Here is a 12,840-nt window from a genome sequence, read left to right on the forward strand (position 1 = left end):
CCTCACGACAAGCATGTGTAACTGAAGATTGATTCTAACCTGGATCTTCACGAAGAAGGGCATCACTAGCTTACACTTAAACATTTTACAGAGCCTTGTACATTCAACATGTCCATTGCAACCATTGTTTGAAATAAGTATGAACCCCATATGTCCATGTCATAACCATTTTATGTTGAACAATCATTTCCAAAAATTAAATGTCATCGACCTCTTAACCTTTTAACACTATTCACTATTTACAATGTATGAAATGAAGAGTGAAAGTAAATGATCTTTGTCATTAACACAAAGTTCAACATAAAAGACAAAGAAGGTTGTTCCAAGACTCAAATACTATTACAAAACATCCACCACAAACAAAGAATACTTCAGAAACCAAGCCTTCAGTTTCGACAAATGTTTGGTGGTGAGTGCAAACCAACCTTCACTGTGAGTTTTGGAATCTTTTGACTTGTTGCATCTCTGAGCGGACAGTCAAGTGTTGGGGCTATGAAATCATTCTCTGGACGACTGCTTGGTTCACCATCCTGTTTCAACAAAAGAAATAGTTCACACATTCTTGCCATCAGTCACATCAATGAAATTCTTATTATGAACCAATGGTATGTAGATTCAGCATCAATGAAATTCATCGTACATGGTAATACTACTTATACTCAACAACAGTATTCAAATTCAGCCACAATATTATCATACTGTGCAATAATGTTATTCATACTCTGCGACAAGGCTGTTAAACTGAGCAATAATGTTATTTATACTCTGTAACAATGCCGTTAAACTGAGCAATAATGTTATTTATGCTCTGCAACAATGCCGTTAAACTGAGCAATATTGTTATGTATACTCTTCAACAATGCCGTTAAACTGAGCAATAATGTTATTTATACTCTGCAACAATGCCGTTAAACTGAGCAATAATGGTACTCCTACTCTGCAACAATGGTATTTAAACTAAGAAATAGCAGTATTTGTGGTCTGTAACAAATGTAGTTGACAACAATGGTATGCAAACTAGGCAATAATGTTAGTCAAACTCAAAAACTATGCACCATAATGTTATCGTATTCAGAAACAATGGTACTCAAACAAGGCAATAACATTATTCACTCTCAACAATGATATTGAGCCACAATGTTTTCATACTGTGCAACAACCCTGGTTAGGCCTAAAAAAAAAATGTTGTGGTTCTGATTACCCGACCGACCCTAGAATTCTGGTGCTGACCTATTTTTTTTAAGCGGATTGAATAAAATAAGCTTTCAGACACCATTGTTTTTCCCCGCACCAACAGACATCGGTCATTCTGATAGAGAAAGTCAATATGATGACAGCAAGCTTGATTGAAAAAACAATTACACATTGATAAATGTGTTCTTAGTTTGTACGTTACTTCTAAAAAATATGTTAAAAAAAAAAAATCCTACCTACCTACCCTAAATTTAAAAGAGGTGTAATCGGAACCATTACATTTTTTTTATTTGGCTTTAGGGTCAGGGTTAGGGTGAGGGTTCGAGGCGAACAGCGTTCAAACAGATAACACTTGTCATATATGGAATGTAAACAGTTAAGCTCCATTACATTGAAAACTGTCGCATGCAGTGTTGTTGGTGTTTGTTGAACTGGTTTCAATCACAAGTTGTCGTAGGGATATTCATAAAGAGAGCTCCAAGGGACATAACTCTATGGGGTTCGCTTGAAATAATGTTCATCTGGTAGAGGCTGCCAGTGTCAATTTAATACAACGTGCATTAATTCATTCAAACTTTTTAATTTGACATTGTAATCTAAATACTTAATTTTTTAGTAATTAATTATATGTTTGCTTCCCTGAGGACTGATCATTAGTATTTTTGTGAGAAATGCATTATTTATTTTTAGAGAAGTGTCTTGTGATATAGTGCATTTACAAACAAGCTATTCATACATGAAAAGTTTCTCCTACTCCGCCCAATAATGGTATTCAAACCGGTAACATGTCACTTTTTATGACAAAATTGATATTTTACCACAAATCTTTCATATGTAATGGTTAAAAAGAGTAACAAAAACAATGTTTGAGTGGTTCTTTAAATGGCCTGTTTATTTTACCCCATTCCATGTGCGTACAACTTACCACGCTCATGAGGGTCCGATATAACCTTAGTGTTGATTATATATTTTACATTTATAGTGCAAAAACAAATTAATAATGCTAGGATATATTTCTTTGGGTTAAATATTAGTACTCTTTATTATGTTTTACTGATGACTGCGCCAGATTTCATCCCGCTATATTATTGTGCATGTTTGAACTTGATCGCCAGGAAACGCGTGTGCACAGCTGATTGCTATTTCCAGCTCAAATACAATACCGATAATCTTATTCTTTAATTAATTTATAGAGCAAAAACTGTAATTAAAATTACACAATAGTAGGATATGTTTCTGTGGGTTAAATAATAGTATTCTGTATTATACTTTACTGATGACGCGCCAGAATTCATCCCGCTATGTTATTGTGCATGTTTGAACTTGATCGCCGGGAAACGTGTGCACAGCTGATTGTACGATAAATGTCATAATGACTAATATGTAATAATATGTTGAAATAATGAAAACGTACAGGTTAATATGTATTTTATTCATCATTCACAAAAAATATTTCCGTGAAATTGTATCTCATAGATAAGACGACCCCCTTCTACAGACATATTTTTTTGGTCCTCAAAATTTGGCTTATAGACGGTAATATACGGTAATCGCCAGCACAGAAAGTCAGCCATCTAACCCACTCAGCCACTGCGTCTCCACATAAATCAAGTCTGGCAACTGGTAGTCCTGACCACAAACTTGAAGTACCCCTCTGACAAGTGTAATATTATAATTTATATATTAAGAATTAATTCTCTACAGAAAGTGTTAAATGCTTTATCAAAATTAATTCTTTTCATAATCATTTTAATAAGTTTTATTTAAAATGTTAGGTTACACTGGTGATATGCTGCCATGAATAATATGTAAAAGAAGGGTGTGTGAGTGAGTGAGTTTACGCCACACTCAGCAATATTCCAGCTATCTGGCGGAGGTCTGTAAATAATCGAGTCTGGACCAGACAATCAAGTGATCAACAGCATAAGCATCGATCTGCTGCAATTGTGAACCGATTATATGTGTCAACCAAGTCAGCGAGCCTGACCACCCGATCCCGTTAGTCGCCCCTCACGACAAGCATGTGTAACTGAAGATTGATTCTAACCTGGATCTTCACGAAGAAGGGCATCACTAGCTTACACTTAAACATTTTACAGAGCCTTGTACATTCAACATGTCCATTGCAACCATTGTTTGAAATAAGTATGAACCCCATATGTCCATGTCATAACCATTTTATGTTGAACAATCATTTCCAAAAATTAAATGTCATCGACCTCTTAACCTTTTAACACTATTCACTATTTACAATGTATGAAATGAAGAGTGAAAGTAAATGATCTTTGTCATTAACACAAAGTTCAACATAAAAGACAAAGAAGGTTGTTCCAAGACTCAAATACTATTACAAAACATCCACCACAAACAAAGAATACTTCAGAAACCAAGCCTTCAGTTTCGACAAATGTTTGGTGGTGAGTGCAAACCAACCTTCACTGTGAGTTTTGGAATCTTTTGACTTGTTGCATCTCTGAGCGGACAGTCAAGTGTTGGGGCTATGAAATCATTCTCTGGACGACTGCTTGGTTCACCATCCTGTTTCAACAAAAGAAATAGTTCACACATTCTTGCCATCAGTCACATCAATGAAATTCTTATTATGAACCAATGGTATGTAGATTCAGCATCAATGAAATTCATCGTACATGGTAATACTACTTATACTCAACAACAGTATTCAAATTCAGCCACAATATTATCATACTGTGCAATAATGTTATTCATACTCTGCGACAAGGCTGTTAAACTGAGCAATAATGTTATTTATACTCTGTAACAATGCCGTTAAACTGAGCAATAATGTTATTTATGCTCTGCAACAATGCCGTTAAACTGAGCAATATTGTTATGTATACTCTTCAACAATGCCGTTAAACTGAGCAATAATGTTATTTATACTCTGCAACAATGCCGTTAACCTGAGCAATAATGGTACTCCTACTCTGCAACAATGGTATTTAAACTAAGATATAGCAGTATTTGTGGTCTGTAACAAATGTAGTTGACAACAATGGTATGCAAACTAGGCAATAATGTTAGTCAAACTCAAAAACTATGCACCATAATGTTATCGTGATTCAGAAACAATGGTACTCAAACAAGGCAATAACATTATTCACTCTCAACAATGATATTGAGCCACAATGTTTTCATACTGTGCAACAACCCTGGTTAGGCCTAAAAAAAAAATGTTGTGGTTCTGATTACCCGACCGACCCTAGAATTCTGGTGCTGACCCTATTTTTTTTAAGCGGATTGAATAAAATAAGCTTTCAGACACCATTGTTTTTTCCCGGCACCAACAGACATCGGTCATTCTGATAGAGAAAGTCAATATGATGACAGCAAGCTTGATTGAAAAAACAATTACACATTGATAAATGTGTTCTTAGTTTGTACGTTACTTCTAAAAAATATGTTAAAAAAAAAAAATCCTACCTACCTACCCTAAATTTAAAAGAGGTGTAATCGGAACCATTACATTTTTTTTATTTGGCCTTAGGGTCAGGGTTAGGGTGAGGGTTCGAGGCGAACAGCGTTCAAACAGATAACACTTGTCATATATGGAATGTAAACAGTCGCTCCGTACATTGAAAACTGTAGCATGCAGTGTTGTTGGTGTTTGTTGAACTGGTTTCAATCACAAGTTGTGCGTAGGATATTCATAAAGAGCGCTCCAAGGGACATAACTCTATGGGGTTCGCTTGAAATAATGTTCATCTGGTAGAGGCTGCCAGTGTCAATTTAATACAACCTTGCATTAATTCATTCAAACTTTTTAATTTGACATTGTAATCTAAATACTTAATTTTTTAGTAATTAATTATATGTTTGCTTCCCTGAGGACTGATCATTAGTATTTTTGTGAGAAATGCATTATTTATTTTTAGAGAAGTGTCTTGTGATATAGTGCATTTACAAACAACGCTATTCATACATGAAAAGTTTCTCCTACTCCGCAATAATGGTATTCAAACCGAGTAACATGTCATTTTTATGACAAAATTGATATTTTATACTTATCCTGACTCATGCTTATTGCTTCTCTCCCTTCACCTTTCGACGGTTAAGTGGAAACTTGAATCCCTTTCAGTTCCCTGAAGCGATCGTAATATCACTCACCCACGAGTAACCTCCCTTTCCCCGCTAAAACGGTCCCACTTGATCTGGGCCTAGCTCTCATCACTCTCACCGAAATAAGCCCACATTATGACTTACAGTGGAGCCTGTAATGGTGAGAGGGGACAGTTGGAGGGCTCTAGATCATGAGTCACGATAAGTATAAAATATCAATTTCATCATAAAAATTACATGTTACTCGGTTTGAATACCATTACTGCTGAGTAGGAGAAAACTTACACAATACCATTTTAGAAAGTGGTCAAATGTAACATATGTTATATTTGGGATTACACTTTCTCAGTAAAGTACAGATTCTAGTACTTTTTTGGGGTTGAGTCCCATCCGTGATTCGAACCCACACCCTCAGAAGGGACTCAACCCCGGATGGGACTCAACCCCCAAAAAGTACTAGAATCTGTACTTTACTGAGAAAGTGTAATCCCAAATATGTAAGTTTTCTCCTACTCAGCACCGCTGCAGTAATGGTATTCAAACCGAGTAACATGTAATTTTTATGATGAAATTGATATTTTATACTTATCTTGACTCATGATCTAGAGCCCTCCAACTGAGGGGCACACAAAGTCCGCAGTCTAGACTACCAGTTGTCCGACTTCCATTTTTATGTGGACGCCGCGATGGCTGAGCAGTCTAGGCGTCTGACTTTGTGTGCTGGTGATTAGGTGCCTGACTCTGAGGGTGGGGGTTTGAATCCGGATGGGACTCAACCCCCCAAAAGTACTAGAATCTGTACTTTACTGAGAAAGTGCTATCCCAAATATAACATATGTTACAGGAGAAAACTTAATTTTCCTGTATCAATAGCATGTCTGGCTGGAATCGTGAGTTGCAACTACAAGTGGGCCGAACTGGTAAATGCCTGATATAACTACTAATGATTAGCATACACCATGTCTGATTTCCAAAAGCAGCTTCCATAATGGATGATAATGAGCAATTTCCAAGTAGTGCGAGAGTCGATGCTAATGCTCTAACTTCATGAGGATTAGACGATCTAGGTGAAGCCAGTCCTGATGCTTTGTAAGCTCGTAGAATGACAGCTCTGATCCAAAATGAGATAGTGGTTTGAGAGACTTCAATAGTCGTGGTGGGTGATAGTGGAATAAAGAGACATTTAAACTTCCTCCTTTTTGTAGCAGTCCGTTGTAAGTAGATCTTAAAAGCTCTGACTGGGCATAGGGACAAGTCCTCTGTATCTTGTTGTCCTAGTACTGATGACAATGCTGGTACGTGGATTTGATGATCCGGCAGTTGATTCTTAGCTATAAAATCCCATGTTAATCCCAGGTGGACTGCAGCATGTTCTCCTATGTCGAATCTCGTTGGTCCAAAGTCGAGTGCATGCAAGCAGTGTAGATCCTTTCAAATGTCTAGTTGCTCTCAAATGGCACAGATATTCCGCTACTTGCGGATGTGTAGACTGTAAGCTTGCTCTTGCAAATAAGTCCCATTGCAAACATTCGACTTGTTTGTCCACCAAAGTAGATATTCCTTCAGATGTTGAAGGATGGATATCGTTTGCAGGCTGTTAGAGACTGTGCTGGCGTGAGAAGGCCCAACAGTTTCTACCATTCTCTTATCGGTAGAGGTTCATTCATAGTGGTGAGAAGACAAACCTGTATGTTTGTTCACCAATCCTATGGGACCATGATGCGGTTCTTTGTGGTGAGAAACTTGATTCTGAGGAATTGCAGCTCTTGTGATGTTTGTAGTTTTGATTTCATCTGTTTGACTAACCAGCCGAGTTGAGTTAGTAACTGGATTGTAAAGTCTAGTTGACTTCTGAGTTGCTCTGCAAGTTGATGCGACTGTATGCCGTTGTCTAGGTAGAGAAGGCACTAAGGAATCCTCGCTGGTGTAAAAACGCCACTATGGGTTTTATCACACGTGTAAATAGCCACGGGGCCGAAGAAATTCCAAAGGGGAGGACCTTCCACTGGTAATATTGTCCTTGGTATAGGAACCATAGATATTTCCTCGAGTCCGGATGTATGGGGATGTACATATAGCAGGGGTGGAAATAACCCATTGCCCGGCGTCCGAGTCCAGTGTTTTGTTCTGTCGGGCAAGCATATTCGTATATCACACTCGTATATGTCCAGTTGACTTTCCAATGTTAATTATGTTTGTGTTTTTAAAAATCAACAAGAAAACGGCCGGTATTGTGGAAAATATATCAGGGCAAGTGATTTCACATTTGCCACTGTACCAGAGTACACTAGCAATTCTAAAGTTATTTCCACCCCTGTATAGGTGTCTTGAAGATCTATGCTGGCTAGATAATCATTGGGTCTGATTAGATGTCGCAACTGTGGTAAGTGGAACATCTTGAACTTGTCTGGTTTTAGTAGATAGTCAAGGTTGAAACGCTTCATGATGTGGATGAGGCGGAACTTCTCCTTAGAGTTCTTTTTTGGTACTAGGAAGATTGGAGCAAAAAAAACGGTAAGAGGTTGTGTTGATCTAAGATTTCTACAGTGTTCTTTATTAGTAAAGAGTAGTTGGCCTCAGTCCGTTTGCTGCGTTGAGACTCAGGATAATGATGTATCTATAGGTTGATAATAAGCTGAGGCGTTGCCTTGAACTGAATCTAGTATCCCTCTCGTAGAACTTCCATGACGTAATCGTCTCCTAAAATTCTCCAATTCTCCCAGTAGCTGGGGCAGTTGACGGTTGTACGGGAACAATTGGGGGATAGGGCAAATCCATCGTTTCGAACCTGTTCTTCAGCACCGCGTTGATCGGGAGTATCCATAGGAATGCCCTCTGCCGGAACTTCTTCTGGAGTTTTCAGATGGACGACGAATAGCTGCGGAGTATTTCTTTTCCATGGCCTTTTGGATGCCTGCAAATCTCGACCGGAACTGGTTGCAGTGTGACAACTGACGATTAGTGTTAGTCATGGTCTGCATAGATTTAGTTGTCATCTGATCCTTGGAGTCTTGAGATACCTCTCTTGACATCTGTCTGATTCCACCATCAAATAAGGTAGGAGCTGTCCATGGTTTACGTAGTAAGGGTATAGTATATATATCCGGCCATGAACAGGCTGATAGGAGACCTTGACGACGTAGAAGAGTAATCCCAGCTGAAGTAGAAGCCAGGTGATCTGAGATAAATTCTTGATCTTTTTTTTGAGTTATAAGCGCTGACAAAACCATCCGTTCTTCTTCCGACTGTGGGTTCTTGAACGTTTTAATCATCGCCTCGTTGATTGCCCGTGACCTTGCTAGCCCAAAGAAAGCCCTCCTGGTAGTAGTGTCTATCTGAGCTAACCTGCGATCCTCAACTTGATAACTGTGTGACTTGGAGTCGCTGATCAGAGAAAAGTCCTCATCAATCTCCTGCGCCCGAAGGAAAGGTTCCATATTATGTACTGAGAATTTCCGAGCATTAAACTCTGGTATATGTAGCCCTTGATTCTTAGTAGCTTTGGCAAATGCTGCGTTTAGATTCTCTGGGACCTGAGATATCGGTTTAATCGGCGGTATGGTAATGGATTCGAAGTCGTCATCCTGTATGCAGTATGTATCTGCTGGGTTGGAGTCCCGGGTAGGCGAGGATATAGGTAAACGATCTGCAATCCAGGCTACTACCTCCGCATCATTGTAAATAAAGGAGTCTGAATCCTTTTGAACCTCTTCTTCTATCATTGGGACAACCTCAGGTGGAGGGTTCGCGAACCCTGTAGACGGACGTGGCTCATGCACAGAAGGCTGATGACGAGGTCTGCGAACCTGGCTGGATGACATCGGTGATGAGGTAGCATTCGCGAACGCTAGCGGGTTGTCCATAACCTGCTGATGATAATGTAATTTTTATGATAAAATTGATATTTTATACTTATCCCGACTCATGCTGTATGCTTATCTCCCTTTTTCCTTTAAACAGTAGTGGAAACGTGAATCCCTTTGCTCCCTGAAGCAAGCGTAACATCACTCACCCACTCAGGTTACTTCCCTTATACTTTCCCGCCACTGTGTCCCACGTGACCGCACAGAGGTATGCTCTTATCACTTTCTCCTTCATCACCCTAGCAGACGGTTTAGCGGATACTTCGGGTCCCTTTTACGGCCTCATATCTTTTTTATATTTAGGCCTCTATCCAAATTTATGCTGTAGAGTGTATATTTTGCATTCTACTTTATATATGATCTGGGGCGGTGGGGTAGCCTAATGGTTAAAGCGTTGGCTCTCGTCACCGAAGACCCGGGTTCGAATCCCCACATGGGTACAATGTGTGAAGCCCATTTCTGGTGTCCCCCGCCGTGATGTTGCTGGAATATTGCTAAAAGCGGCGTAAAACCAAACTCAGTCAGTCAGTCAGTTGACTGCTATTTCCGGCTCTGTATACGAGACAAATACACATGGTTATCTTCTTAATCCCTGCATATAATACAATGCAAAGCAAAAACAGATTAGAAATGGTAAACAATCTTGTCTAGTGATGTTTAATTGCAAATTTACTGTCTTTACTGACAAAGTCACTCACGCCCTCTCTTGTTCGTTCACTCAAACCAATATGTAATGTTGTTTTCTTACTTCCTGATTAATTACAATGCTTTAAAATTGTTTCAAGTCCTTTTTAACAACGAAATTCTGATAAATGAAGTTCACTGACAAGCAAGTGGAAAAGCCTGCTTGGTTTTGACTATAGATGACCCTTTCTTCTTCTAAAGTTTGAGGGACTCACGAAAATTTCAAAAGGACTCATTACTTTTCAACAGAGTGAGTCCCTGGACTCACACACTAAAATTGTAGATTTATCACTGGAGAGCGGTGAGATATGTTGAACTGTTGATCTAAGATTTCCACAGCATTCTTTATTAGTAAAGAGTCAATGGCCTCAGTCAGTTTGCTGCGTTGAGACTCAGGATAATGATGTATCTATGGGTTGATAATAAGTGGAGGCATTGCCTTGAGCTGAATCTTGTATCCCTTCTCGTAGAACTTCCATGACGTAATCGTCTCCTAGAATTCTCCCAGTAGCTGCCCAGACGTCCACCCACTGTTGACGGTTGTACGGGAACGATTGGGGGTAGAGCAACAGATCGTTCCGAACCTGATCTCAGCGCATTGATCGGGAGTATCCATAGGAATGACCTCTGCCGGAACTTCTGGAGTTTTCAGATGGACGACAAAAAGGAAATGACTTACCACCTCTAGCTGCTGGGTATTTCTTTTCCATGGCCTTTTGGATGCCTGTAAATCTGGATCGGAACTGGTTGCGGTTTTAGTCATGGTCTGCATAGATTTAATTATCATCTGATCCTTGGAGTCTTGAGATACCTTGCTTGACATCTGTCTGACTCCCCCATCAAATAAGGTAGAAGCTGCCCATGGTTTACGTAGTAAGGGTTTAGTATCTACATCCGGCCATGAACATGAACATTAGTAAATGTATTGACAGATGACATATTATGACTTTTACTAATAGGTAGTAAAGGAAGCAACTCACAATTTGATGACTGAGAACCAACCCTCTCAGCATAGCTTTTGTTATCATGCCGTACCTTGTCTAACTTCTTGCGTAAACAAGATAACAAAAATTAATGAAATTCAACTGTGGACAAATTTGTGCAATATATACAACTTGAAAGTAATGAACACGAAGTAGAATGACAAGGATTGCAGACAGGGTGAGGGTCAGGCGCTGTAGTACGCACTCTACATTGTTGACATGCAGGCATACATAATCAGTCACCTGATACCGGAGTAAAATCAAATTTCAAACAATAATTTACATGAATAAATAGATCGTACATATAGTAGAATGTCTAAATATACAATCTACAGCATAAATTCTGATAGAGGCCTAAATATAAAAAGGATATGAGGCCGTAAAAGGGACCCGAAGTATCCGCTAAACCGTCCGCTAGGGTGATGAAGGAGAAAGTGACAAGAGCATATCTCTGTGCCGGTCACGTGGGAACCAGTGGCGGGAAAGAATAAGGGAGGTAACCTGAGTGGGTGAGTGATTTTACGCTTGCTTCAGGGAGCAAAGGGATTCACGTTTCCACTACTTTTCAAAGGAAAAAGGGAGATAAGCATACAGCATGAGTCGGGATAAGGAAAAATATAATGGCTTTTACATTTGGCAACAATGTTTTTCATATTGGCAACGTCATACTCAGCAACACTGGTTTTCATTCTGATCAACAATAGACTCTCATTCACACTGATTTCCTCTCACCCCTCGTCACGCTTTTTAAACTCTTTCATGATCATTCGTGTCCGCTGCTGCTTCTCTTTCAGTTCCTGCGCCTCTTTATCCGGACCTTCTTCATCACTGAAGCCACGGGCGTAATCATCCGACTCTCTGAACACACAGACCATAAGAAATATAGAGAGTTATTGGGTTACATATATTAGTGAATGTTACATATACTATTGATGATAATGAGGACCCAGTTTTACCTTCAACATTCCAGAGTCTTACATATTTCTCACGATCATATGCCTACCAGCACATCGTTCTTTTCAGAAGAAATGTTTGGGAGTGAAGGGAGGTAATTCTTAAGATTATCCAGTATATATTTACCAACACATTCTCACATATCTTCAAACAAGATGACTTTGACTTCAAGTAGTTGGAAAGGACGTGGAGTCATCCCACAGATGACATCGTTACCTTGTCAGCTTGCTGATGGGGCTAACCTCTTTGGTCATGTGGACAAGGCATCCTACTTTGGATCAGGTCTGTGGTTCGAATCCCAGCACGGGACTCGGAAATTTTATGGCTGCTACATGTACATGAATCAAGGCTTTGCTGCTTGTGTTTGTTATACTTTTGGGGAAACAAGGATTCAATCTCACCTAGCTGAAGCTGCAAGATACCTGGTTCACCCATGATTCTGGAGTCATTTTTAGATTTCCTTTCACTTACTTCTTAGCTCCTCTTCTGCCTCCTCCGTACATATCAGTGTTGCCTTCATCCATGAAGAAGATGCCACCTTTTCCAGCAACCTTGTTGACACTGGCGTAGGTCCCTCGCTGAAGATTGAGCATGGTCAGTTCCACCAACTTGGGGTCACTGCACACATCACAGCACCCATCACATTGAGGTTTCTCATCTTCAAAGTACGCTGCAATACTTGCATGTCGACATCTGCAATAGTCAAGGATGCTGAAGAATAACTTCAGGTCAACTCATGTTTTTAGGATCTTCTTAGCAACATGCCAATATTTAAGGAGGTGAAATGGGATTAGAGTTAATCTGAGATTAGTTACAAGAAAGTAAACATTAAATTTTACATTGTTAAAAAAATCATTGAACAAATACATGATAAAAAATAAGTTAAACATCTTATTATAGAAACAATTTACAATAACCTAATTGCTGTGGTTTCTATTCTACAACAAAGCATGAATGACTATCACTCACAGAAAGTGAGTGAATGAGTATGTCTTTATGTCGCTTTTAGCAATATTCCAAAATGTCAAAGTGGGGGAGGCCATAAATGGGCTGCACACAGTACCCATGTAGGCATTCAAACCCAG

At 39.3% G+C, this 12,840-nt stretch overlaps 1 protein-coding gene across 1 annotated transcript in view; it reads right to left on the reverse strand.

Moving 5' to 3' along the window:
• LOC124252643 (ATP-dependent DNA helicase Q5-like) overlaps positions 1 to 12,840 on the reverse strand; it is a 35,302-nt gene that overhangs the window by 13,817 nt on the left and 8,645 nt on the right. Inside the window, 6 exon segments of the mRNA XM_046702603.1 lie at positions 3,628 to 3,732; positions 8,060 to 8,204; positions 8,494 to 9,025; positions 10,498 to 10,550; positions 11,534 to 11,659; positions 12,227 to 12,448. Of these exon segments, the coding sequence (XP_046558559.1) occupies positions 3,628 to 3,732; positions 8,060 to 8,204; positions 8,494 to 9,025; positions 10,498 to 10,550; positions 11,534 to 11,659; positions 12,227 to 12,448 (1,183 nt within the window).

The sequence above is a fragment of the Haliotis rubra genome, unplaced genomic scaffold (assembly GCF_003918875.1).
Source record: "Haliotis rubra isolate DU_JTF1 unplaced genomic scaffold, ASM391887v1 Scf1, whole genome shotgun sequence".
Classification (NCBI taxonomy): Eukaryota; Metazoa; Mollusca; class Gastropoda; order Lepetellida; family Haliotidae; genus Haliotis; species Haliotis rubra.